The sequence below is a fragment of the Rosa chinensis genome, chromosome 2, assembly GCF_002994745.2.
Source record: "Rosa chinensis cultivar Old Blush chromosome 2, RchiOBHm-V2, whole genome shotgun sequence".
NCBI lineage: Eukaryota > Viridiplantae > Streptophyta > Magnoliopsida > Rosales > Rosaceae > Rosa > Rosa chinensis.
The window spans coordinates 25,194,466-25,222,006 of record NC_037089.1 but is presented as its reverse complement, the minus strand read 5'-3'; the positions used below and the strand labels follow the sequence as shown (position 1 = coordinate 25,222,006).

General features: G+C 37.5%; 3 protein-coding genes and 2 long non-coding RNA genes across 8 annotated transcripts; 4 read left to right on the top strand and 1 right to left on the bottom strand.

Annotated features, from left to right (window-relative positions):
* The first annotated feature begins 61 nt into the window (after positions 1 to 61).
* LOC112189916 (calmodulin-binding transcription activator 2) lies at positions 62 to 4,168 on the top strand. Of its 3 annotated transcripts, none has more exons than XM_024329296.2 (5): positions 63 to 386; positions 936 to 1,051; positions 2,076 to 2,164; positions 2,425 to 2,467; positions 3,897 to 4,168. In XM_024329296.2, exons 1-5 carry the CDS (start codon positions 362 to 364, stop codon positions 4,044 to 4,046), a joined length of 423 nt encoding a protein of 140 aa, XP_024185064.1. In that variant the 5' UTR covers positions 63 to 361; the 3' UTR covers positions 4,047 to 4,168. The 3 variants fall into 3 exon arrangements, with proteins under 3 accessions (XP_024185065.2, XP_024185064.1, XP_040371161.1); XM_040515227.1 differs by lacking the exon at positions 3,897 to 4,168 and adding an exon at positions 3,476 to 3,813; XM_024329297.2 differs by lacking the exon at positions 3,897 to 4,168 and having other exon boundaries at positions 62 to 386; positions 2,425 to 3,467.
* A 2,844-nt stretch (positions 4,169 to 7,012) lies between these two features.
* Positions 7,013 to 8,671, bottom strand: LOC112183980. The gene is made up of 2 exons (XM_024322297.2): positions 8,327 to 8,671; positions 7,013 to 7,762 (listed from the first exon to the last, which is right to left on the bottom strand). The coding sequence occupies exon 2, from the start codon at positions 7,604 to 7,606 to the stop codon at positions 7,013 to 7,015; it is 594 nt and encodes a 197-aa protein (XP_024178065.1). The 5' UTR covers positions 7,607 to 7,762; positions 8,327 to 8,671.
* Positions 8,672 to 9,888: 1,217 nt separating this feature from the next.
* Positions 9,889 to 12,657, top strand: LOC112183390. Its single transcript, XR_002929873.2, has 3 exons — positions 9,889 to 10,451; positions 10,965 to 11,073; positions 12,103 to 12,657. It is a non-coding gene; the product is annotated as an uncharacterized LOC112183390 (long non-coding RNA).
* A 1,107-nt stretch (positions 12,658 to 13,764) lies between these two features.
* On the top strand, positions 13,765 to 18,904 carry LOC112183389 (pentatricopeptide repeat-containing protein At4g39952, mitochondrial). 2 transcript variants are annotated; one of them, XM_040515223.1, is made up of 2 exons: positions 13,765 to 16,320; positions 18,336 to 18,904. In XM_040515223.1, the coding sequence occupies exon 1, from the start codon at positions 13,822 to 13,824 to the stop codon at positions 16,153 to 16,155; it is 2,334 nt and encodes a 777-aa protein (XP_040371157.1). In that variant the 5' UTR covers positions 13,765 to 13,821; the 3' UTR covers positions 16,156 to 16,320; positions 18,336 to 18,904. The 2 variants fall into 2 exon arrangements, with proteins under 2 accessions (XP_040371157.1, XP_024177522.1); XM_024321754.2 differs by lacking the exon at positions 18,336 to 18,904 and adding an exon at positions 16,916 to 17,245.
* A 459-nt stretch (positions 18,905 to 19,363) lies between these two features.
* LOC121051818 lies at positions 19,364 to 20,036 on the top strand. The gene is made up of 3 exons (XR_005807101.1): positions 19,364 to 19,497; positions 19,586 to 19,730; positions 19,815 to 20,036. It is a non-coding gene; the product is annotated as an uncharacterized LOC121051818 (long non-coding RNA).
* Positions 20,037 to 27,541: the final 7,505 nt, after the last annotated feature.

Sequence of the window (27,541 nt, the reverse complement as noted above, 5' to 3'; positions counted from 1 at the left end):
TTTGAAATTCCACACAGAGTTTCTACTCTGAACTCCCTCCCTCCAGATCTCATTCCCCACCCCCCCCTCTCTCTTTTTTCGATAACAAAAACCCCCAACTCAAAGTCTCTACTCTGCTCAGGGTGGGTATCGTTACTCAGGGTGGGTATCGTTACTCCCTACCTCCCCTCTCCCTCTTATATCTCTCTCTCCCCCCCCTCTCTCTCTATTTATTGGTTGACCACTATGGGATTCAGTCGGAAAATCAATATTCCGACTCGTGGAGGAGGAGGAAATGCCAGTGTCTCTGAAAAGCTTAAAGAGCTGCACCGCATAATCTGGATTACACTTTGTTGGCTGAATCACAGTTGGTTTCATATTCATGGCCGAATCACAGCGGCTATTAGGTGAGTTTGATGTTTTCATTCAACTGTTTACTTACTAATTTGGTAAATTCAGTCCCGTTTGGATAGGGTGATTTAGATTTCAATCCCCTCCGAGTCAGGTTTCCGATTGCTCTGGAGCTTTTGATGGTTGACTTGGATGCTGTTCTAATGTTGCAAAATCTAAATCTTTACATATCTTTTTTCAATCCAAACAGTGAATTCAAATTACACATATTTCAATTCTGCAGATTTTAAATACATAAGGTTTGTTGAAATTCAAATCCAAATCAAAATTCACGGCAACTTGTCCTCCTCTGATTATATCTAGTAATTCTATAATCAAGAGGAGGGAAGCTTTTGGGTCATGGGAGTTGTGGTGTCTTGTATGGTTTATCTTTAAAACATATTGTACGGCATAGATTCTAAATACCTAAGACTCAATTATATGCATTTTTTCAAGTCATGAAGTTGTATGTGCATTACTTTGCACTGAATGTGTGTGCAGCTTGGTTTGAGTATATTGTTATAATGTTGTTTATGCCTTGGTTTGACACATATTATTTGTTTTAGGTGGATCACTTTTTCTTGTCGACCGGAAGAAGGTGAAACATTATAAGAGGGATGGTCATAACTGGAGGAAGAAAAAAGATGGAAAGACAGTGATGGAGGGGAATGAGAAGCTCAAGGTAAGCACACCAATTGTGACGTTATAGCCTTATAGGTTCTACACTTTTTTTAAATATATTATAACAAACTTGATTGTAGCTTGTTTTACCAGCCAGCTATGTTCTGGTTGCTTTATAGTATTCCATGACCTAAGGAATTGCGCAAAAGTTTAAAAACACAGGGACGAAGAGCTATGTAATAAAGTGAGGTACAAAATGACATGATAGATGTCAGTACCTACAATTTGATGAGGTGGGGTCAGATTTAGACAAACTAGATTGTGGTTTTAAAGTATGACATAGTGAATGGGGATAGTATCTCTTGGAATTTCGTGTAAATGGAACAGTTCGATGTTAGGATTGCCAAAAAAGGGATAATCTTGGGTGAACTTGATAATTTATAGACTTATCAAAGTGAATGAGTCGAGTTCAAAATCCTATTTCATAGGAAACCAAGCTTGAAGTGAACACTGAGGCTGTTGTTAGGTTTGAGCTCAGTAAAAACATAGCCATCCAAGTCACCAGCTTAATGCTCAGTATGTTGTGGCTATTTTGCATCTCTATTTGATGCCAAACTAGTTTAGTAAAAAGTAGCACTGATTGCAACTGAGGGAGGATGATGCTGATAGAAGTTTCTACTTAGAAAAACAGAGTGAAACTTAAAAGGAAGCTGGATTAGAAGCTCATTAGGTAGGAGAGATGATTGTTTGTCGAAGATTTATTTATTTATTTTTTTTAAGGAGTTTGTTGAAATTGATTATGTGAGGAAAAAGCTCAGGTTTCTAGTGGCTCGTGGAATCTGTAAATCAACTTGCATAGGTTGAAAAGTAGCTAAAAGGAGTGTATATATAAGGTTGTTCTTAGAGCAGTTCTTGGTGGTCTTTCTTTACTTCTCCTTTTCATCTTCTTCTTTTTCTTTCTTTCATTTTTTTTCCCATTTCCAATGATTGCTCTTCCTTTTTTAGCTTACATTAAGAGTTACTTTGTCAGAGATTCCTTTGTTTTCAAATTAAAGTTACTGACTGAAAATTGTACATCCTTTCAGGTTGGACATGTTCATAAGTTGCGCTGCTACTATGCCCCTGGAGAAGAAAATAAAAATTTCAAGAGACGCATTTATTCGATGCTTGAAGAGTGAGTATTTTAGTGCAAAATGAGTTTTTTGTGTTATGTAAAGTGTTATTTGCATCTATCTATCAAATAGTTTTGTTTTCGAGGCTTAGCTGTTTGAACTATATATGTTTTCAATTGCAAGCATTGAATTTCTAAGACTGTCTTCCTTTTCAGGCATGTGCATTTATAAGATTTGAAAAAGAAAATTTAAATCAACCATGCTAACAAATGAGATTGTGAAAATTTGTTCCAATGTCTTACCTACTTAACCTCTGCTGCAGGGATCTCAAACACATTGTTCTCGTCCACTACCGGGAAGAAGAGGTAATGCTTTATTCTATCATTTCATTCAACCAAGATCTCTGTTTGGGTTCAAAATTTATAGGTTTATATGCATTTATCATACACATTTCCAGAAATGTTGTTTTAGTTATGGTCATTTGGCTTCAATATGCCATCTATGTTGGTAAAAAATAATATAATTAAGCAGTCTGTGTTTGAAGGATCACCAAAAAATTGAAAATAGATGTTCCCAGTTAAGGGCCTCAGAAAAAGTTGGTCCACTTGCTTAGATAGATTCAATTTCTCAATAAATGAAAGGAAACTCCTAGTTTTGCAATCCTAATTCTACAACTTGTAATTTTTTTGTTGTTGTTTTGTTGAGCTCCTGTTTTAGTAGAAAGAAGCAAATAGATTAAGGAAAGAGAAAGTGTGATGATTCCTTAATGAAAAGGATCACCTAATAAAATCTTTCTTTCCTTCTTTCCTTATTTTTTTTGGTATATTAGTGCCTCACTTCTTCCCTGCCCTTTGGCCTACAATGGATTAATTTCTTTTCTAGTAATGAAGTATTTACTTATCTATTGGTGCTTCTGTCCTTGTCATATATGCACTCAGGTTGCCATTTAAAGTCTAGGTTGAGCACTAACCAAAGAATATATAATTAAAATCTTTTGATGAATTACATATAATATGTAATCAAATCTTATCAGAAGATTTTAAAATTGTCTTAATACTGCACTCAATCTTTTAGGTCATGCTTCTCTCCATTTCCCTTTTCTCTTCAAAATTTTGATGAAAGTTGTTTAGGGATTTACGGTGTGCTGGGTTAGTAAAATAACACTGCTACTACAAGCACTGCTGTTACTACACACTTCACACAAATGTAGTCTGTATCAGGGAATGATGATGCTAAACATAAAATACGTAAATGAGAACCACTTAGATTTTTAAGTCTGATACACAAATGTTAATGATACTTGTGCTACCAAGAAGCCATATTCTAATTCACTGGATGCAAGAATTCTCATAATTGTGCAACTAAATATGCAGTCGACTTCAGGGGTGCTACTCTTCAATGGTACCTTTTTATGGCACGTTTACTTACTTGGAATGGAAAATAATCATGAATCGGAGACAAATGGAATGGGAGAAGAAAGGAATCGGTATTGATTTCGGAGGATTGATTCCTAAACCCATCTCCCCCCTTTGTAATCAAATTCTTGAGTATTCAGGAATCGATTCCTGATAAAGAGGTGAGACCTACACCTATTCCGATTCATTCATGTATTAGTAAACGCATGAATTCTTTTACCTGGAATCATTCTGATTCCTTTATATGTTAGTAAACGTAGAAATATTTTTACCCCGTAATCATTCCCTCCCATTCCAAGTAAGTAAACGTACCCTTAATGTTTTATGTTATAGGCATCTGAGGGGACTCTTGTTTAATGAAGTCTCATGGATGTTGCAGCTGCTGAATAGTTCAGAAGGGACATCAGCTTGTAAGAACGATGACCTCAGAGCAGTGTGGAACTTGCTGGATAATTCAGAATGTACATCAGCTGATATGAATGAAGAACAGTTGTTAGACACTGTAGCGTCGTTCTCTGCCCTACTGTAGCTTCATAGTGACAAAACCCCCTTGTAAAATATGATTTGTGTTTTAGGAAAATATGATTCGAGAGATTGATGAGAGAAATTGTGTGTTTTATTATTGATAATAGGAGCCCTTTATAATTTATATATCCATCTTTCTATATGCTTGTGGTTTGTCTTACACTCTTATTGCTGTTGTATGTGCAAAAGAGTAACTTGTGTGTTTTTATTTTATTTTAATAATTTTGTTTTTAACTCTAAAGAATCATGAGTCTTCAGGCATCAAAATTGAGAATGTAACGAACTGAAGCTTTGTTGAGGTAAAATTGTATCTTGGATTTGCACTGGGTTAGAGCAAAATTTGAGATATGCACCAGTACCATTTTCTTTGCCTTGTCAGAGTAGATGATTTTCAATTTTCTTTTTCTCAACCGTTCTTTCTTTTATACATATTTTCTGTATTTTAGTTGTGGGGAAATGACGTTAGTTCAAAATTTATAAATTAGAACCCATGTTATAATTTTTTTTTGAATAGAAGTTGAATATCAATAGATCAACAGTCAAAAAGTTATAGTCTACAAAGCTTACATAAGAAAGCCAAAAAACAAAATGACTACCCTATCCAAGCGATAGCAAACTACTAAAGTCTCTAATGCGCTCGCAAATTTGCAAGCCAATACAAAAGTGATCAAACCTCGCCTTCTACGGAAGAAATATTCAACTAACCTTTGCTTGTCAGACATGCATTTGTGGCACAAATACTGATTAGAAACGTCATAGAAGACATATAGAAACTTCACCACCTTCATATAGACTTGAAGGAAAGAAAATTGCAATTAGAACAGAGCTAGCTCCTTCCCTTTCGGATTGGAGCCTGAGCTGCCACCTGCCTTGTCAAGCTTGGGGAGAAGCTTTTTCTTTACCCTAGTCTCATCCCCCTGCTTTGCTTTCTTCTTTTCCCCATGGGATAATTTGTTCTTACTACCAACAGGTCTCCCCCTCTTTCTCTTCACCTGGAGGGGTTGTTCCTCAGTTTGCAACACTGTTACGAAACCTAGATGTTCCGGTTCCAGATTCAAATTTCTTTTGCCAACGGCGAGGCTCAGTTTGAGCTTCTTAGGAGAGATTGTGAATGTATCTTCCTCCCTCTGTCTCCTCTTTCCTATGATGCTGTCAGGTACATCCATCATCTTAGGCAGTGCTCATATCTGAGCTTGACGCCAAGGGCGGTGCATCAGCATTGCCGGATTGTGGAGCAGTCGCTCCGGCATTGAATTGGAAAGCATAGTACTGAAAACAATGTCCTTGCCTCCCAAAGAAACCCTATCCTGAACTCCTGCATTCACTGTGCTAGTCAAAACCGAACCCGAGGTCGAGATATGGTTCCCATCAAGCGGCATCTCCGGTGCAGGAGAGTTAGCCGCCTGTGACACACCCAGGACCGTGCGTTCTGTCTCATCATTCTCCTCCAAAGGAGGCCCCGAGCATGGGAGGCCTATGTGAGTAACCAAGACATAGATCGAGCATCGACCAAAAAGTTCATTAAACTTAAACTTGCAGAGAAACTCTACTTCATCCTCCACCCAATACCATCGTTGAAAGGACAGTGGCGGCTAAACGGAATCTCCACCCTGATTTGAAGCTTTCCAACCTTCTTGGCCTGTTTGTCAATTTCCTTAAAATCACCAAGAGTAAATCCAATCATGGTCATCGCCCTCTCAGAACAGAACGTAGGGGGGATGCCTTGTAAAGTGATCCAATACGAAGACGTGGTGAAGGAGACCAATTCAATGGTAGCCATGCCATCATAGTAAGCTAGGGCAATGGGAGCGTGATTATAACCCCATAGACCTCCCTTCCAGATCTGATCCCGATCTGTAGCGTCAGACAAAGTGAAGAGAACCATCTGCTCCTCCGCTCCCTCCACATGTAATGATCCATGTACCCTCCATGCATTCCGAAACATCCCCAGAAAAGATCGAGCCTTGTATTCTGGAGTGGTGAGCAGCTTTCCCACCAAAAACAAGTCTGCCTACCGCAAACCCTTCCCCTGTGTAGGTCGCAGATCGACCTGCTTCCTCCCCTCAGCAATTGCCAGAGAAGAAGCTAGTCGAGCAGCCATGGCATCAACAATAGTCATTGTTGATGATTGCACAGAAACACCACAGAAACCCTAACCCTAGAAGAGAATGAGGCGGCTCTATTTTTTTCTTTTTGTTGTTCTATTAACTTACTTATGCAAGGTTGTTGACGTTTATGTTTTAGCTTCCAAACTTTATAAACGTAATCGTGAGATTCACATATCTAGTAGTTGAGAGTATATATTTCCACAATCAATATCATGACTTTGAGATCCTCCCCCTATAAGAACAAGAAGGAGTTTCACGAGAGAAATCCCAGTCTACGTCCTCATCGAATACAAACCCTAACAAGAACCCAGGTTATAATGTATAAAGAGACTTACTTTTATTGAGTGAGACTTATATTTTGGACTCATTTATTTGGTTGTTTGATTTTACCAAGCAATAAATTTTGGCCATACAATTCAAAACAAAATTTATGTTGGTATGAATATCACTCTGTAAAGTATGAACTGATATAAGCAATAACAAATTTTTCGCCACATAGTGGGGCAGCGAAATTTTGGGTCCATAGGTCCTTCTTTAAATCAAACCTGATCCAACAAATCAGTCTAAGTCCAAAGCAGATTTGAGTCCATTTTGGGTCCATAGGAGTTGTTATTCTACGAAAAACCAAACATTATATATGCAGTTATAATGCAGACGGCTAGAAATTTATCTTTAGCTATGGTGATTTGGCTCCAATCGTTATTAATGTTTGGACCAATGTTGAAAAGTATTACTAATTTAAGCGGTGTGCATTTAAAAAAAAAAGAAGAAGAGGTCATCCGTTATGCAGTGCGCATTCAATGGATTATAAAAATAGAAAAGAAAAATAGATGTTTTTTTTTTTTTGAGGAGGGAAAGAAAATTACAACTTAAAGCCCCTACTACAACCATAACTAAACTGATCAAAATTAAAAGAAGACAAAGCAGAGAATGGCAACTCTTTGGACCAAGTGATAGGAGTAGATGATCTATGACCCATATTTGTAACAGCATCAGCAACGAAGTTGGCTTCCCTGGGAACATAAAAGAAGGAAATAGCTTCGAAATTGCTAGCCAGAGTCAGGATGTCTTTCACAAGAGTACGAAGACGCCAAGGAGGAGCACATTTTTTGTTGATAGAGTCTATAATTAACTTGGAGTCATCTTCGACATAAAGCTTTCGACAGTTAAGGAGGAGGGCATGATAAAGACCATCACGAACAACACTTCCTTTAGCAATGGGGACAGAAGCATGACCAATAGCTCTCGCACCAGCAAAAAGGGGAGAACCATCATGATCCTTGATAACAAAACTAGCAGCTGCTTTCTTATTGTTGACAACAGAACCATCGAAATTGAGCTTGGTGAAGCCAGCAGGATGAGGAAGGCCAGTGAATAACTTGAGAGGTAGAGGCAGGACCCTTGAAACAGCAAGGGTTATTCCTTCTGTAATTCTCACCAATGGATGCCGCAGCATGAACCACCATGTTAGGAAGAGAGGGAGAATGTCTGAAGATGAGGTTATTCCTCGCCTCCCAAATTTTCCAGCAAAGAAGGAGAAGATTTTCAGTAGTAGACTTTTGGTAATCCTTCCTGAACCAGGAAAGAAACCAATCTCCAAAGTTTTGGAAATCTATATTGGTGATGCCAGCATAGCGCCAAACATTTGCAGCAAAGGGGCAGGAGAAGAAAAGGTGGTTTAAGTCCTCATCCCCTGAGCTGCAAAGGGCGCACAAAGAATCATATTTAGTAGAATAACGAGCAAGTCTTGCCCTAGTTTTCAATCTTCCCCTAGCTAAAAGCCAAGAGAAAATCTTGATCTTAGGAGAAATGTTAAGTCTCCAGATTTCATTCAAAATTTTAACCCTTGAATGGGGAGCAACCGAATCACATTGAAGCCAAGTGGCTGATTTAACAAAAAAAATATCTCTGGAGGTCGGCCCCCAAACAAATTCATCCCTAGAGTCCAAAGCAGGAAGAGGAATACTTAAAATAGAGTTAACTGTATCATGATCGAGGAAAACATAAAGTTTATTAACATTCCAATAGCCATTAACAATATAATCACTAACATTCTCATCAATATCAATAGAAATTCTATTAGTAGTCGAAATAAGATTGATCAAAGGAAAAGAAAAGGCCCAGTTGAAAGTCCAGAATTTGATGTTAGTACCATTACCAACAATCCAGCGCATACCTTGAATTAAAAGATCTCTATTATCAAGAAAAATCGTTGTTCCCTCCTAAGGGTCCGCCTTGGTAAAAGTTGGTCCCTTTGCTTGGATAGAATTAATCTCAAATAAATGAAAGAAACCTCATATTCTTGCAATCCCATGTCCAGAACTTGTAATTTTTTTACAAAGTCCCTATTTCTATTCATTAGAAATAGTAAATGGATGAAGGAAAGAGAAAGTGTGAGGATTCATTAATAAACCAGATCATCTAATTGTATATTTCATTTCTTATAAATTTTAAACGAGTGGGTTGTCCCTGATGTATATAATGATCCAAATGAGGGATTACTAGGAACTGTCAGGCGGCTCAGGCGTATGTGGCTTTGGTTACGTAACCCCTCAAGTCATGATACCTACCTAGACTCAAAGGTTGTAGGGACACCCACCTTACTTCTTATGAAAGAAAAATTATAATTAAGAGAAAAGTTTTAAATACACACTCCTAGTTACTAAATGGGTGCGGCTATTGCCACCCTACTATTTTCTTTGTTCACCATACTTGATCATTTCACCCTACATTTTAATTTCAATTATTAAATTTACTTATTTAACCCATTTCCCTTTCCAACAATATCCTTATATGACATATCCAATTAAAAAATAAATGTTTTTAACTAAAATATCTCATTTAATTTATACTCATAGAAAGATTAAAATTTATTAAAATTTCCTAATAAAATCATAATCTGATTTACTCTTATTTTTAAAATTTTTTCTTTCAATTTCAACATTCTCTATTTCAATCCATGTAAAAAGATTAGTAAATTTACAACTATGATCAATGAAGAAGAGATTGATTTTTTTTTCTTTGTGTTTTAAATTTTTACTTTTGGTGTTCACAAAGAATATTGCAAAGATTTTGATGAAATTAAGAATAATAGTTTTGTGTATTGAATAACGAATTAACAATGAATAAGCAACAAAAAGACAAAAAGATAGTAATAAATTCAAATTTGGGTGGAGAAGATAAAGATTAATGTTATCCAATGAGAAATTAAGTAGTCTTTGTATTTAATTAATTACTTATATATTTATTTATTGTCTTACATATTTAGATTTTAGAAAATTAGTGTACTTATCAGTCATTTTGCACTTGGGTAATATAGTATTTCAATAATTCAAATGTTTGTAGGGTGAACTAAGAAAATGGTAGGGTGACAATAGCCGTACCCTGACTAAATATACACTCCATACTTAATACACCACTCATTTAATTTCTCATTTTAATAATTTACTAAATATACAACCTAAAATACCTAAAATACCCTTAATCTCAAAGATCATGAAATATCATAATTTTTGACTATATTAAGGTTAGTATTTAATATGATTAGTATATTTAGAAAATTACTTTGAAACTTTAATTAGCCAAAAGGCCACCTAATTTTTCTTGTACAAATAAGGCCACTTGCATCATCAAATTTCTTCATTCATGACGATTTTGCCCCTCCACTTAACAAAACTTACTCACATCAGATTAATATATATATATATATATATATATATATATATATATATATCTCTCTCTCTCTCTCTCTCTCTCTCTCTCCCTCCCTCCCTCCCCAACTTTCCCTTAGAAGCCCGCTTTCTTCCTCTTCATCCTCCGATGAACCACTCGTCAATTTTGTTTCTCTAGCTTCCGGCGACGACTACGGCTATGGACGAAACTATTAGATCCGGTGACGATGCTCGAGCTCTAACTAACCAGATAGCTTCTCGGTCTCACCGACCTCACCTACTGCTAGTCGCTCGATCTCCAAATCTTCGCCATTCTCGACCCCAAGCTCAATCTAGCTCTAATTGACGACTCGTTCGTATTGTCAATCTGATATCCTTTTAGTTTCTACACTTTTTCGATTTCAATTTATTTATTTTCTTCATAGCGATATGTCATTACTCGATTCCGGAGCTTTTCATTTTGCTTGTACTCAGTTATGGAAATTGTTAGGATTTTGGTTAAGCATTTGCGAAATTGAACACATTGATTTACTGGAACTGCTTGATTTTGATGTTTTGATGGTCTTATCTCAACGAAGCTCCGCTCAGTATCTCCGGCAACGATCCGATTGGCTTCTCTCTGCCGAATAGGTACGGAGATGTGGATCTTGTGTTCAGTTTTGATTAGTATTTTTTGATAATAAAGATCAAAATTAGGTTATCAAAATCAATGATCTCCAAATAGATGGTTTGGTTAGAATAGGTGATTTTTGGTTATTTGAGTAGAAATTGTGCTTCTGCAGTGCCATTTTCTATTCTTTTTAAAGAATCCATGGATTTTATTTGTTCATTGGTTTTGAAATGTAGAGAGCTTTTGCTTGTAGTAATCGTATGCCATGGGTTTGAAGCATGTTGTTCATGTGTTTGCAATAACTGAGAATGTAAAGGTAGTTCTAAAGGTTTATTTAATTTTTTTTGAATGACTAAAATTGCTAAATATCTCTACAAAGTACAATACAGAGAAACGTCCAACTCTTCATAATTTGAACCACGAGAGCAGCATCTATTAACTACAGATGCCCTTCCCATCTTCTGATCTACATAGATACTTTTCTTTAGTTTACTCTATGATGATTCTAACAACCTTTTTGGTTCTCCCATCAGAGGTAGTCCCAGTTACATTGGCTGGTCTAATTCCTCTAGAGCTTTGTGGTTGCTCTAAAGATGGAAGGAGGTCAGCACTCCAAGATGCATTGCTCTTCCATTCACCAAGGTTATCAACTAAAGGCTAGGCTTATTTAATTAGTTTGTGAACTTTATAAGAGAATGCACTTTATGTATTATATTGCTGTTTGTTTATAATATTAATGATCCTCAGCCATATTTTATTCTTGTTTTGTTGGCATTCTATTTCGTAGTGTTTTATTCAAATTTGTAACATTTTGTTCTTATTAAAGGAAATAAGATGATGAATAGTTCAAATTTTAGATGTCGTATTCAAGGTTTGTTGTTTTGTACGTCTTCTGGTTTTATTACGTTTCAGTAAGTATATAATCTTTTCCCGATAAAAAATGCACAAGGAGAATTAAGAATTAGTACATGGAAACTAATAAGATTCTTCATAGGGCTTTCAATGGTGTTTATCTAGTTTTAGATTCATGTGTTTTCATTCACGCCTGTCTACTGATCTTTGTCATATCTTTGTTCTTTCAAAAATTCTTTTATTTTTTGTTGCAATAAGTAGCTCTCTATAACTGTTGTAGTGGCTTTTCAACACAGTGATAGTAGCTTTATATCATTAAATTGGTATCTTTTCAAGCTGATGTCAGTAGCTTTTTCGTTTTCATTTTGATTAATTTCAAGTCAGTAGCTCTTTGTAACTATTATAGTGATTTTTCAACACAATGATATATATAGTAGCTGTCTATGCTTATGCTAGTATCTTTTTAAGCTGATGCCAGTTGGTTTTTTGTTTTCATTTTGATTGATTTCAAGTTATTTTCTTTTAATAGCTTATCATATTGAAAAATTAGGATTCTATATGAAATTTAGTTTTATTTTTGTTGTGATTTCGTATATGTAGCATTTCTTGTTTGAGATTTGTGTTACACTATCAACATGGATAATCAATTGGTTGTGTTGCAATTAGTATCTATGTTAGTAGCTTTTTATTACTGGGATAGTATCTTTCTACATATGTCATAGTAACTTTCTGTATCTATGTTAGTATATTTTAGATTGCTTATGCCTAAATATCTAGTTGATAAAGATTGCTTGTTTTGTTGTATCTTTGTTTTTGCAGAATTCTTCCCCTTTGTAGTAGTAAAATCCAAAAATCATGTGAATTTGGGTAGTGAAGCCTCCATTGACCAAGATATCATCTGGCCAACCAAATAAAGTTGAAATGAAGTCTAGTTCTGAGGTGGCAAAATAATGCCTCTATGCTTAGTGTAGTGTGGTAGAGCTTGACAATAAGGAACATCGACGGTGATCATCTGAAAAATGACAGTAGCATTACAACATTGACAATAGCTTTATGTAACTATTGTACTAGATTTTCACAGCTATAGTAGTGGCTTTTTACAACTATGGAAGTAGCTTTTTACATAGTTATATCATTGTTGAACCCTGCATATTTTGTGTATCATTAAATATGTTTTATGTTCTCTATTACAATAGCATTTTTATTTTGGTTGTATCCTTTAAATTTCCATACTTTTGTAGTTTTTTAGAATTGCTTTTTCAATCTCTGGGAGTAGCTTTTGTTCTGCTTGGTAGTAGTTTTTGTTATGTTTGGTTATTGTTTTTGTTACTGGTGACTGCTTTCTAGTGTTAGTGACAGTAGTGTTTGTTGCTGGTGACAGTAGCTTTTGGTGTTGGTGACAGTAGTTTTTGTTGGTGAAGATAATAGCTTTTGGTTTTGGGAAGCATAGGTTTTGTTGCTGGTGACAGTGGCTTTTGTGATATCACCGGAGATTGCCGGAAATCTCACCAGAGTAGCTTTTGTTGCTGGGGACAATAGCTTTTGTGGACGCGCTGGAAGTTGGCCGGAGACCCGCCGGAGTTGACCGAAGACCTCGCCGGAGAGGAGAGAGAGAATGAATGTTGATTTTGTACTCTAGTGGCATTTATGTAAATATATTGATTTTTAATATCCAAAATATAACATCTTTTTTAATCTAGTGACCTTATGAAGGAAAAAATTAGTTGGTGGCCTTATGGCTAAAAAAGCATTCTAAGATACACTTATATGTAATTAACCCAACTGTACCAGTAGTTTCTCCGTAGTGGCGGAACTAAATAGTTGTCATTAGAGGGGCCAAACAAATTAAGAATTACAAAGTTTTTTCACCTGTGATGTTTTATATTAGAAAATAAATTGATTAATCATAACTCTTAGAACAAAAAAGGAAATTAACTAAAAAATGGAAGTAAAGCGATATGTTTTAAAAATATTTAATGCCATTGATTTTGAAATTCTAAATATTATGGTCTCTAACCTCATCTAATTACAATTTATTTAAGGAAAAATTAAATTAGAAAGTTTCTAACTTTATTCTTGTATTAAATTGGGAGGCCATGTATAGAAATTTGTTGTGTTTATCTAACTATTTATACATAAATAGAATAATATAAGGAATATATGACTATTTTTTTCTTTTTCTAATGCATAGATGTGTTTTGGTCATTTAACATACTTACAAAATCTAATTTGAAATATAAAATAATAGGGATGTGTATTAAGTGATTAGGGGTGTGTATTTAAAATTTCTCTAATTAACATGAAACTGAAAATAAAAGAGCACAAAACAAAGTGCGAATACAACTTAGAAAAATGCTCTGGACACCCAAGTAAAAATCCAAAATGGAAGGAAGCAGATGAAACTGGGAAAAATAAGTAACAACCATAAGCACCTTAAATAACTAAACCAACAGAGGACAAATATTTATACAAAGACAATTAAGAGAAACAACGCAAACTCTTTACATTAGTGAGAGAACTAGAGAATTCAGAATTCCCATGTTCAGTAAGAAACCCATCCACCTCTTCAAACGCTTTCCCTCCTCTTTTCCATTCTCTTCACTTTCACCTTCCAACTACCTTAACTGTCATCTCCAATCTCTCCTCTCCAACCAAACTTCAACTCTCCCACACCTCTCTCAATCCCACGCTCTCATTATCACTTCTGGAAACTCAAACAACGTTTTCATAGCCTCAAAGCTCATCTCTTTCTATGCCTCTCTCACCAAACCCGAATCTTCCACCAAAGTATTTGATTCAGTTTCTCCCAAAGACACGTTCCTCTGGAACTCCATAATCAAAACCCACTTCTCCAATGGCAGTTACTCCAATGCCCTCCAGTTCTTTACCCAAATGCGAGGCTCCGAGTTGGGTCCCAACCATTTCACTCTTCCAATGGTTGTTGCTTCCTGCGCCGAGTTGAAGTTGCTAGACCATGGCAAGACTGTTCATGGGCTGGCTTCAAAACTCGGCCTTTTCGCAGGGAATCCAGCAGTTGGGTCATCTTTTGTTTACATGTACGCGAAATGTGGTCGAATGGGGGATGCGTGCGTCATGTTCGATGAAATTACTGAGAGAGATGTGGTGTGTTGGACTGCGGTTATAATTGGGTATGTGCAGAATGGTGAGAGTGAGAAGGGTCTGGAATGTCTTTGTGAGATGCATAGGATTGGTGGAGATGGTGAGAGGCCAAATTTTAGGACACTGGAAGTTGGGTTTCAAGCTTGTGTGGATATGGGAGCTATAGGAGAAGGTAGATGTTTACATGGTTTTGTTGTGAAAAGTGGAATTGGATGTTCAGAAGCTGTTAAGTCTTTGATTTTGTCTATGTATTCCAGATGTGGGACACCTGGTGAATCCTTAGTTTTGTTTCGTGAATTAAGAAATAGAGATCTTCTATCATGGACGTCGGTTATTGGTGCTTATGCTAGATCTGGGTTGGTGGCAGAATGCTCGTGTTTATTTTGGGAAATGCAGGATGGTGATATTGTTGCGGATGAAATCCTTGTCAGTTGCATGCTTTCAGGGTTTAGAAATTTGACAAATGTCAGGGAAGGAAAGGCATTCCTTGGAATAGTGACAAGGCAAAACTATGGATCAACTCAGATGGTTTATAGTGAACTGGTATCCATGTACTGCAAGTTTGGGTTATTGACTCTTGCAGAGAAGCTTCTTAGTGAAATGCAGCATTGGGACAAAGAGTGTTGTAATAATATGATTTGTGGCTATGCTAAGGTGGGACTGCCTGCAAAATGTATAGAAATTTTTGGGAAGATGCAATGTTTAGGCATTGAAGCTGATTCTAGTAGCTTGGTGTCTGTGATTTCTTCATGCTTCCAGTTGGGGGCGATCCATCTTGGCCAATCAGTTCATGGCTACATGATTAAGATTTCGATGGATGACAATGTCTCGGTAGCCAATTCACTCATAGATATGTATGGAAAAAGTGGTTATTTGAACATTGCATTGAGAATTTTTCGTGGGACACATAGAGACATTGTAACATGGAGCACATTGATGTCATCTTACACTCACAATGGAAATTTTGCTGAGGCCATAGTCCTATTTCATAAAATGATCGCAGAGAAGGTTAAGCCCAACTCGGCAACATTTGTAACGGTGCTTTCTGCTTGCTCTCATCTCGCATCTCTTAAAGAAGGAGAGAAAGTTCACTGTCACATTAAGGAAAGAGGAATAGAGATCAATTTGTCCGTTGCCGCTGCATTGGTTGATATGTATGCAAAATGTGGGCAGCTCGAGAAATCTAGAGAACTGTTCAACTCAATGAATGAGAGGGATGCTATTTCCTGGAATGTCATGATCTCAGGTTATGCTATGCACGGACATGCAGAATCTGCAATAGAAATTTTCCACAACATGGAAACTTCAAATGTTAAACCAAATGAAATAACATTCCTCTCTCTTCTTTCAGCCTGTAATCATTCAGGGCTTGTTGAACAAGGGAAGTATCTGTTTGGTAGAATGCAGGAATTTTCTGTAAAGCCCAATTTGAAGCACTATGCTTGTATGGTAGATATTCTTGGAAGGTCTGGAAAACTGCAAGAAGCTAAAGATTTGGTTCTGTCAATGCTCATTACTCCTGATGGTGGTGTATGGGGATCTCTGTTAGCTGCCTGTAAGATTCACAATGAAATTGAAATGGGTGCAAGGGTTGCTAAGCATGCTATAGAATCTGATCCAGAAAATGACGGCTATTATATAATGCTGTCCAACCTGTATAGTTCCATTGGAAGGTGGGATGATGCTATAAGTGTGAGAAAAATGATGCAGGAGAAGGGTGTGGGAAAGACAAATGCATGGAGTGTGGTGTAACTGAGTATAACCCAACTCATGGACGTGATAAGTTTACTAGGGGATAACAAGGATCTACCTCATATGCGCTGATAGAAGCTGAAGAAGTTGATCCTTCTTTGTCCTGCAATTTGCCCCACCAGCGAAAATGAGGCTATAACGGCTAGTCAACTAATTGCACTGGAGGTACATATTTGTTTATCGGTGTATATGGAATGTTGGACTGCACAAGCTAGCCATGCTTTTATCTTTTCATCTTCTTTGGTCTCTGATTTCTATGCTTTCCTTAGGATACAGCTACGGCACTTTTGACATGTTAGGAAACTTTCATTACTATGATCAAACTCTATTGTACATGGTAAATTTGTCTCTTGAACTGCAATGCTGGTATAGTGAGGTTCCTGTGTCTGAACACATGCATTTTTTGCTAGTTATGTTAGCTTCTTGCATTGCCCCCAACAGCCAGTAACCACCTTGAACTCTCCACAGGGCAGTAACTAACTAATTAGATTTTCTCTGAATTCTATCCAAGTGTATCTTCTTATTTTGGTTGGAAATGAAACAGGTGATGGCAAAGTAGAAAAAAAACTAGAGAAAATTGTGTGCATTGCTGCATTCCTACAACATTTAAGTTAGACCTTTCTGTGCTTTTATTTCTCAATACTATCAGACTTTGCTGCAAAAGTGACCAACTTCATCACATTTTGCTAGTTAAATTTATTTTATTTTGGCTGTTACTTTATTGATGGGGAGGGTTTGGTGGCTTGGTGCTGATATGCAGATAGTTGTCTTGGCTACTCTCTTCAACGAAAGGTCGAAAGCTATATTGGAATTCCACATATTGCACAAGTGACATAATTAATATCACCCAGTCTTAGGATTTAGCATGCCAATCGATTCTGTCACAGGAGTTTGTGACCCAAACGTGTTCGGGGAAATAAGGTGCAGGGAGATCTGAGAGCTTTATAGTGATGTTTAAAGTCCAGATAGTGCTCATTCTTCTCTTCAACCTAAATGGGGATCCCACATCGGAAAATTCTGCATAAGTGAACTACTTAGTATTACCAAGTCTTAGCATGCTGACTCCGTCACTGCAGCTTGTGAACCAAATGTGATAGGGGCAACAAGGTTCGAGGAGGTCTGCCTCTTTGGTTTATTATAGCAGCGAAGGTTGCTAGTGATGTTAAGGTCCAGAAAGTGCAATAAAAGCACTCTTGAACCAACCTTCACTTTTGAAAATTCTTTGTTCTTTGCCATTTTCGAATCATTTTCGAAAACAAGATAGATTCGGCCTTTGGTTAATATAAGCATATATATTGTGTGTGCGTGTGTGTGTGTGTTAATTCAACCAGTATCACAGGATTGTAATCTTGTTCGGATATATATATATATATATATATAATAATAATAATAATAATATAGCATAGTTGAAACTCCGAAAGTTTGTCATGTCAGTTTTCTGCTGCTGCTTACTGTCATGATGTGTTAGGAACTCTATACAGCTCATGCATCTCGAAAAGCTCATTGTTGTGTACAGAATGTTGGACATACTGCAGAAACATTAATCCATATAGAATGATTTAATTATCTGTCAGCAGAACCACATTATGGCATACTGAAATTGATTTCCGAGAAGCTGGCCTCTTTTATCTTTTCATCTTCTTTGACCTCTGAGTTTTATGCTTTCCTTATAATACAGCTATGACACTTTTGACATGTTAGGAAACATCCAAACTTCCATCAGTACGATCAAAGTATTTTGTACATGGTAAATTTGTCTCCTGAACTGCAATTCTGGTACGATCCTTCTGAACACATGCATCTTTTGCAACTTTCTGTCATATTAGCTTCTTGCATTACCCCCAACAGCCAGTGACCACCTTAAATCTTCCGCAGGGAAGTAACTAGCTAATTAATTAGATTTCCTCTGAATTCTATATAAATGTGACTTCTATTCTTGCTTTGTAAATGAAACTGGTGATGGCAAAGTAGAAAAACCTAGAGTAAATTGTGTGAAATGCCGCATTCGGCATTCCCACAAAATTTTATGTTGGACGTTTCTGTGCTTTTATTTCTCTGTTCTATCGGGTTTTTGCTGCAAACCTGACCATCTTCATCACATTTTGCTAGTTAAATTTATATTATTTTGGCTGTTACTGTACAGTTATATATTGATGAGGAGGGTTTGTGCTGCTGTGCAGATAGCTGTCTTGGCCACTCTCTTCAACCTTCAGTTTTTTCTTCAAGCTAAATTGTAATCCCACCGGAGAACCCTGCATAACTGCATTAAGTGACATAGTTAATACTAATAAGTCTTAGTGTTTAGCATGCTAAGTATTGTAACGGTAGTTTGTGACCCAAACGTGTTGGGGCAAATAGGGTTCAGGGATATCTGGTGGTTGTTGAGAGCTTTATACTGATGTCCGGAACGTGCTCAGTCCTCAACCAACCTTCACTTTTTTCTTTGAGCTATTCTGGAATCCCACATCGGGAAATTCTGCATTGGTGACTAACCTAATGTTACCGAGTCCTATGGTTTGGTATGCTGAGCTCTGCCACGGGAGCTTCTGATGGGGCAACGTGATGGGTGCAATAACGTGCAGGGAGGTCTGGGGGTATCTGCAACGTGAGCCTTGCTGAGCAGCGATGGTGGTATTGATCTATGTATAGGTCATGGGACAACATGCAGTACCCTTCAACCCACCTTCACTCTTTCCTTCTTACTAGTGATATTGGATATCAATATCGTAGTTGAAATTTTCTGGTGCTTCTTACTGTCATGGATCTGTGGCTTTCATGTTGAAATCTATTGCCTAGCTTTCCCCTGTACATATTGAAATCCAACACTGATTAGGATATTATGTATCTTATCACAACTACTGTTTATTCGGACTATTGGTACTCTCGTCACTTCATCATAGATTAGCCTCTTCAACTACGTAACGTCGCAGGTTCTTCTGTAATATCCCGTTTTATCTACCAAAAGCTTAGGAGTACATGATAGCCAGATAACAAACCAAATAACTCACCCAAAACTAGAGGGGAAAGGCAGAACAAAAGCGAAGTTTAAATTAGTTTGTTCAGTACAACTATCTGTAATAACAGAAAGCAGTGAAAATTCACAAGACTCCAACTTGTTTATGCTGAGAGAGAGTATATTCCTCAAAGATTAGGACACTTGTACTTTCAGCATAGGATCAGACCCACTTGTATTTCTTCAGAGTAATTGAAAAAAAAAAAAAAACCATGCATCTCACCTGCATATTATTAAGTGTTGAGAATATAAGCCCTAAACCTAACTTGAAAAATCCAGAAGATGACAACCCTAGCCAGAAGAGCCTTCTGTTACAGGAACAAACTCAGGTTAGGTGACATAACAATCACAAAGTGAAAGTGATGGAGTTTTAATAATCTTAGTTTGGTTAACAAACTAATTATATATCATCAACAGGTGACTAACCTTCAGTCAAAACAAGTAGTCTATGGAAAAAATGTGCATCTTTGATTTGGATGGGGACACACCCACAGGCCACAACCTTACCTGGCAAGTTGAGCTGATTAATTCTGACCACTTTTTGGTCGTTGGCGTGGTCTTGGTAAGTGATTAGGTCTTCTTCTTGTGTAATGTGTTATTTCTTATTACTAATAATCATGTCTCCAACTTAATATTATATCTGCAGATCAAGCTAATAACGGAGCTGACAACGAAGTTGTCCAGGAGAAAACTAATAAAAAGTTGATAATTGAAGCAATCCGGCGGCTTGAATTGAAGCGCTTTTGTACTTACTAGGCGTTTTTCCGATTATATTTGTTAGAATCAGATAAATTAAAAATCGATTACGTTTGTACGTTGTTGTACATTCACTTTGAACTGAGTACCTATAAATGTTTTTTCAAGAAGCGTCTTTGACTGGGAACTAGAAGCACGATTAGAAGTTTCATTGAAATCTCAAATGATTTTTGCAAATAGGGTTGTGTTTGAGAATGCTTTGCGTCAAATAATTTTTGCTCATTACTACTTTTGCTAGAAATTTCTTTAGCGGTTCGTATTAGGGACTCTAATCTCCACAAAACTCTTGACTACTAGTATTCGTAATCCAAAATCACCGTTCTCTACCAACCAAAACTAAAATGGTTGTTTTAGTGATTTAAAAGGGTCTTTGGTAACTTCTATTTCAACGTTTATTTTAGTTAGTTAAAAACTAGAAAAACGTTTTGGTTCATGAAGAGCATCTTTGACAAACCACAGCTTGAAATCTTGGCCTGCCATTGATAAACAAAGTGGGTTTGGTACAAAAAAATGTGAATATATGACGATACGACCGGCCAAAAACTCAGACTAGAGAATTGAAGAACAAATACAATAGTGACCATATGAGACCGTTGCTTCAGTTATACCATTTGAGATTAAAATTGAATCTTTGAGGCTACGGTTTTGTGCCCATTTTCTCCAACGGTCAATCACATCTAACGAGCTTGATCATATAATATTGAAGTTTCCTCATGATTTTTGTTTTATTATCAACGGCGTGCAAAAACTTTTAGATGCAATTTGACAAAATAATGAAAATATATGAGCAAATTGGGCGTTTTTTTTCTTTCTACGAACACTTATCATGAAGCAGTAATTAGAGCCAATGGTCAAGTCAATATATAGTTGGATGGAAGCTTCAGTTTGGCAACCAGATTCAAAAGCATGCAGAAAAAAAAATTGTTTTGTTCTAGTTCTATTTGTTTTACCCATTAATGAATAAAAAACTATTTATAAAAGAAAAAATAGAGAGAAAACATCACGAGCCTATGCATACTCTAGATCTTGCGACCATTCATGGGTTTCTTTTGGGGTTTGGTGGACTAATTTTAATAGGTTATGAACCACATTTGATCTTCTTTGATTGAGATTCCATTATAAGTAATTTTTCTTTTAAAAAAAGAAGAAGAAAATGTATCACCTAATGACCACGTTGTAAGTTGGAACAACCCATGTATTTGAAAATCCTCTTTTATAGTTTTATATCAAAGTGGATCATATTCCATTTTGCCAATATATATTTAGAAACTTGTTTGGCTGCAATACTTTTTTAGTATAATTGTAATTTTCTACTATAATAGTTGTTGAGGTTTGAGCTTTTTTTTTTTTTGGTTTAGATTCAGAATGTCATTGATATAGTGATCCTTTTCACTATAATATTCGATTATTCTGTAAAGATTTTTCTAACCTTACTAACATACATGAGATATATACCATTACCACAATGAGGAGTTGAGGACTTAGGTAAATAATTTTTATTTTTGACGAAAATAGGTTAGCGCTTTCATTAAATTCAGCAAGCAGTACAAGAACGAAACACTTCTATGGGGTCGACATAAAGCAATCGTCCCTTAGAACCATAAGAAACCCTATTCTAGACAAATAGTGCCCCATATAATCCCTAGCTAGTATACCCACATTTTAGGAAGTCCACGCACCATTATTCTAACAAAAACCAGAAACCTCGAAGCAGACATAAAAGGTAACAACTAAGACACTGATTTTTGCGACCTAAATAGAAATTAAATTAAACTAGCAGTAAAAGGTGGCAGACCACCTTCCACATTATCCTCTGCATCATGAGATGACCAAAATGGACCCATAGCCCTATCAAAATTAACCATCTCCAAGGCCCAATCTGGGTAAACCCTAGAGCCCAGCAAGCCACTTTAGGAGAAACCCTAGCCTCCCCAACAATTTTGCCATCGCCGTCACCCTCTTGGAAACCGCCGCCGTCTCTATAGAAACTGGCACTCTCATAGAGACCACCACTGCCACTGTAAAGACCACAGCCACCCAAGTTCCCATGGGAACACTGACCACTACCATCATAATCACCATCAAGGGCATATTGCATAATCAGACTTGATACCCAGAGACTCAAGTCCCCCAACGAGCAAGACAGATCCACCATCACCACCATCAAATCGATGCAATCCCAGGCAAACCAACCTGACCAAACATCGCTGCAAGTTGCATGTCGAACACCGATACCCGCCTTCTCATCCATCCTCCCTAGAGAACCCACGTAATTAACAAACCGATCCGATCTTAGATCAGTAACAGAGCCACCGTCACCACAACCATAGCCGGCGACGAGAAGAATTAGGCAGCCGCCTAGGAGCAAGGAGGCCCGTTGAGTTGTCCCGCCAACACCACCAAGAGTTAGACTAGAGAAAGGTGAAAGGACCCTCTTCTCAGTCAAAAGCACAAGACCGCCACTCCTTGATAAAAGTTGCCGTCAAGAAACCTCCCGCAAGGGAGTTCGAGAAGAGAGCATCTCTTTAACAAATATGCCTTTAGTTTATTTTCAAGACCAAGTTAGTGTCAGTTGAGAACCCGTAACTAAAACAACTAGTTACCAGCAATTAAATCAAGAAGCCACACCGACCCCTGTTCTTTACAAAATGATAGCATATCTTACCTGGTTGAAAACCTAATTTACCTTAACTAATTCTTAGTTAGAACTTCAACATGGCACAAGAACAATTACCGTAAAATATATCATCCTTTCTCCCAGAGGAGGTTAAGAATAGATCATTATCCCAAAAAAGTAAAAATTCTCACTTCTTATAATTATATCATGAAAGAGTATGAAGTGCATTGACATGCATTAATACTTTTTTTTTTTTAACAAATAATCATATTGATTTCATTAAAGAAGGTAAGGCTAGAATGACCATTACATATCATTCCACTACTATGTACAGATAGTCAAGAAGTTGTAATGCAAGTACGTGATACATAGGATATGACAATTCATTTGACATGTCATGCTCACTTATTTCAGCGAGCCTATTCAACTATGAAACAAAGCATAGTAATAGGCAAAATAAAGTAAAAAAACTAAATCTTTTCCTTGCCTTTCCGCTAGGGCTAGCTAGCTTTCCCGAGTGTAGATAGGAAAGTACATCCTCTGCAGAGACTTGCTTCTTCTTTTGGGAGGGGTTTTTATTTTTCAACCCCAATGGCCTCCCTTTCTTCTTCTTCTTCTTCTTCTTCTTCTTCACACTAGAGTCAGTTGAAAGTGCTCCCCTAGGTGGCATCACCTCAGCTGGGACAAGCATTCCCCCCAGTGTCTCAATCAGTCCCAACGATTTTGCTGAGAATTTGACTAGAGCTGCAGGTACTTTTGCCTTCTTTAGAGGTGCCGATGAGCCACTGGTTCCCACTACTAATTAAGTATCCAAGCGTAAGTTTTAGTTTCTTAGGGGAGGCAAATGGAGAACCCGGTCGTCCTCGTTTTAGAGGCGACTTTTCTGCTTCGGGTACCAATGCAAGCCGCTTATCTGCATCAGTCAGTGCTTGCAGATTTGCATTTCGAATCACCATGGATTTTTGGAGCTTTGAGGAAGAGCTAGGGCCAAATAGGTTTTTGGAAATGGGGGGGAGGATGGGGGTCTGCACACCTTCGAAGCGGAAAGCTCCCCCGGTGAAGTTACACTGCGCAAAACCTGCAAAAGAAGCAGGTAGTGCCACTCGGTGTTCTCCTTGCTTTAGATCAGATGTGGTTCAGTTTGCCGAGCAGTAAGAAGGCATACCCCATCCACATGAAATATAAGGCTGCAAACACTGCAGCGTCCTACCAAATTCTCAAAAAAGTATGAGATCTCCTCAATGATCCCCGGTGCCATTTTTAGGGTTTTGGTCAGCAAGAAGGGTTTTGCAATGTTGTGTGCAACATGAACCCGGATATCACCAGTGGCTATGAAAAGCTTGTCATCCATTTCCAGAAACCTGCCGGCGATCTAAGCAATGTTGACGATAGTATTCTTCACTTCCAGCGCCGGTGGTATATTACATAGTTACACCCAGAAGAACAACTAATTCAACGGGATGGCAACTGGAGATTTCAGGCCATCATATTCTTGAATAATGACCGGTGCACGTTGAGAGTACCACGGTCCGCCATGAAGAACTTTGTTCCAGTCCTTGCGCTGGTCGAAAGAGAAGACAAAGAGCCTTTGCGCTCTCTCCTGCACCTTGAAGGTTGCGTTCAGAACCCAGATGCGCCTGAAATAGAGTTGCAGATCCAGTGCGGTGAATTGCTTCGAAGTCAGTGGATGCGCCAGAAGGTAAACCTAAGAACCACGCTGGGTATCGGCGCTTAGTAACTTGGAGATGTCAACCACATCATCACATAGAAGAGCCAGCGATGATGCGAAGCTAGCAGCAACGTCGTCGATCGTAGTCATGGTGATCACGTTCGAACCAAGGAAGTGTTTTAGGGTTTGGGGCGTTAGAGCGTCGCCTAGGGTTTTAAGCGCTAATCCTTCTGATTAGTCCAAGTGATGAAGGAGAATATCGAGAGTTGAGACCTAACAAAGTGACGTGCATTAATATTTAATAGGAACGAACGGTTAGATAATATCAAGTATATTTTTTGATAATTAAAAAAAAAGTTGCATATAAATACCGTAAAAACATAGAAGAATTTTCATGAGACAAAAACAGTGAGAAATCATGTACTCAAAAAGTGAGAAGTCACTTTTGTTAAAGGAAAAACACATTATGTACATTCGTCAAAGTGATTGACGGAGAGGGAATCAAGTAATTAGCAATCACCATCAATCAGCTTGGATCAAGGACCAATCAGTAGTTAATGTCATCATTGTTGTAATTGATATTTCCGTTGTAATTCTCTCCCTATATAAAGGGGCTATGAAATGAAATGAGTAGACCAATTCCAATTGTCAATTTACTTTTACACGTTATCAGCACGCTCAGAGAAAATAGCCAAGAAAAAAAATTAGTTTCGAAAAAAAAATCCCTCAAACCCTAGAATTTTTTTTTCTCTGCCGCCCTAAACACAAAAAAAAAAAAAAAAATTCCTCTCATCGCCCGCCCAGTTAGCAGCAGCTCCCCTTCACCGGAGCCTAACCTGCGGCCCATCCCAGCACAGATCCCTGCAAGCACCAAACCTAGTCTCAGCCCTCCCTGCGCTTGCAGCAGCCTGCCCACCGCCTTGCAGAGCCCAGCGGCCTCACCTCCTTGCCCAGCGCTGCCAGATCTGATCCTCCCTGCAGATTCACCCTCCTGCGCTGCCACCACCCACCTGCAGCACGTTGCCCAGAAGCCCAGCAGCCCAGCCCACCAAGCCGCGAGCCATAGCATCCAGCCCCAGTGCTTGCATCACAGACCGGCCTGCACAACCCACCTGCAAACCAGAAGAAAGAAGTAAACGCGGAGGAGGAAAAAGAAAGAAAAAAAAACTAGAAAAAAAGAGAGGACTGACCCGGCCCAAAGAAAAGACCGGGCCCAACAAAAAAAAAAGGAGAAAAAGAAAAAAAACCTGTGACCCGGCCCAGTAAAGAAAAAATGCGGCCCAAAAAAAAAAAAAAAAAAAAACAGGCCTTGCGGTCCAGACAAGAAAAAAAAAAAGCAGGCCTGCAGCCAAGAGAAAAAGAAGAAGAGAAAAGCAAAGAAACAAAAAACAAGGCCTCCTGGCCCACTGCTGAAAAGAGAAAGGGAGAAACGTCAAGCACAAAAACATCGCTACGCACGTTTGCATCAATATGCGCGTGCGCTAAAATAGTTTTGTTTTCTCGACATCAAGTATGTTTTATTTATTTTATTTTATGATTTTAACCAAGCATGTGAATTTTATTTATCTTTTCTATTTTTAAGCATGCCTTATACTTCATTGTTCATGCTTTTATTATATTTTGTTATTAAGCATGTTTAGTTAGATAAATTTGACCATTTTAAGCATGGATTATTATTTATATGATCATCTTAAGCATGTTTCGTGATTTTTATTTTACGCATGATATATTATTATTTTTATTACGTGTAGCATATATTTTGTTGTATATTTGTGCAATTTGAGCATGCCATGCAATTTCTTTTTATACATGCTATGTTTTATTCTTTATTACGTGCTATGATTATTCCTTATTAAGAATGCTATACCAAAATTTGGTTTTGCCATGGTAATGAAAATTCATGCGCATTATAAATACACATGTACCGTGATAAAGTATTTTCACATAGCATCGAAAAAATGTGACCATTACGAATCTTGGTCTTAAAATCTAATTCATAATTCTGGAAAATAATTCACGTGGATATCTTTATGACTGCGTAATTTATTTCTTCTCTCTTGTTTATGTAGATGACTGATCCAACTCGACCTGAATTTGACATTTTGGACTCAGACGGACTTAAGTACCACTGCTGGATTTCTGATGTAGAAACTGTTTTTGTGGCAAAAGACTACACTGTCACCATTACCGACCCCAAAGATGATGAATTATCTAATAAGGTGAAAGCAAATGCCTTAATATTTCTGAGGCGGCATATAGATCCTAACCTACGCTGGGAGTACCTTCAGTTGAAAACACCCAAAGAACTGTGGGATGCCCTTAAGGGACGTTTTGGGAACATACATAACACTTTGCTTCCAGAACTGAACAGAACTGGCCGTTTAGTGGAATGGAATCCGCTTGCTTGACTACAAAAGGGTCAATGACTTCAACAAGGACATGTTGCGCCTAAAGGCACGTCTAAATTTATGTGGAAAGGAACTCACAGAAGATGATATGATCCAGAAGACTCTTTCTACTTTTCCTACTTCAGCAATTATACTAGCAAACCAGTATAGGCTGGAGTATGACAACAAAAGAATCACAACATTCAATAAGCTGATCAACCTACTGCAAGTAGCTGAAAGACATAATGATGTTCTCTTGAACAACAATGCCAGGTCTACTGGGACAAAGAAAATTCCCAAGGCTAATTATGGAAAAATGAAAGGTGGAAATAATTCCAATGCAAGGGGGTTTAGACATGCTGATCCCTACCCACGTGACAACAATGTACCACGTGGAAAGGGACATGGGGATCGTGGAAACAAGATGCAAAAGGAAAGTGTTGACAATGAACCATGCTATAGGTGTGGAGTCATTGGGCATTGGTACAAGAACTGCCAAGCAAGCAACATAGTTGCAGCCACTTACAAGAGGTATAGGGCGTCTAAAGAACAAGAGGCTCACTATATGGAAGAAGAAGGTCATGACCCAGATGTGAACCGCACTATTGCAGACTTCAACGACAACAAGGAACTTGCTCCGTCAATGGATGCTTCAGACTTTGAGTGATCTGCTTTATTTATTTTCCAAAGACAGATGTGAAGGCATAATGCTTCACTTTTAATTAGACTATTGTTTGGTCTTAAAAGTTTATTTCAATAATGGTTTGATGAATTAGAACAAGACCTTGATTTGATTATCGTTGGCTTATTAATAAATTTCGAATTTTATTCTGAAGCACTGAATTTATTCAAATTTATTTACTACACATATTTACATGGTTCGAAATAGCACTATAAAGATGTAAATCAATGCATCTAGAGAAAAATTATTAGAATGAAAAAGA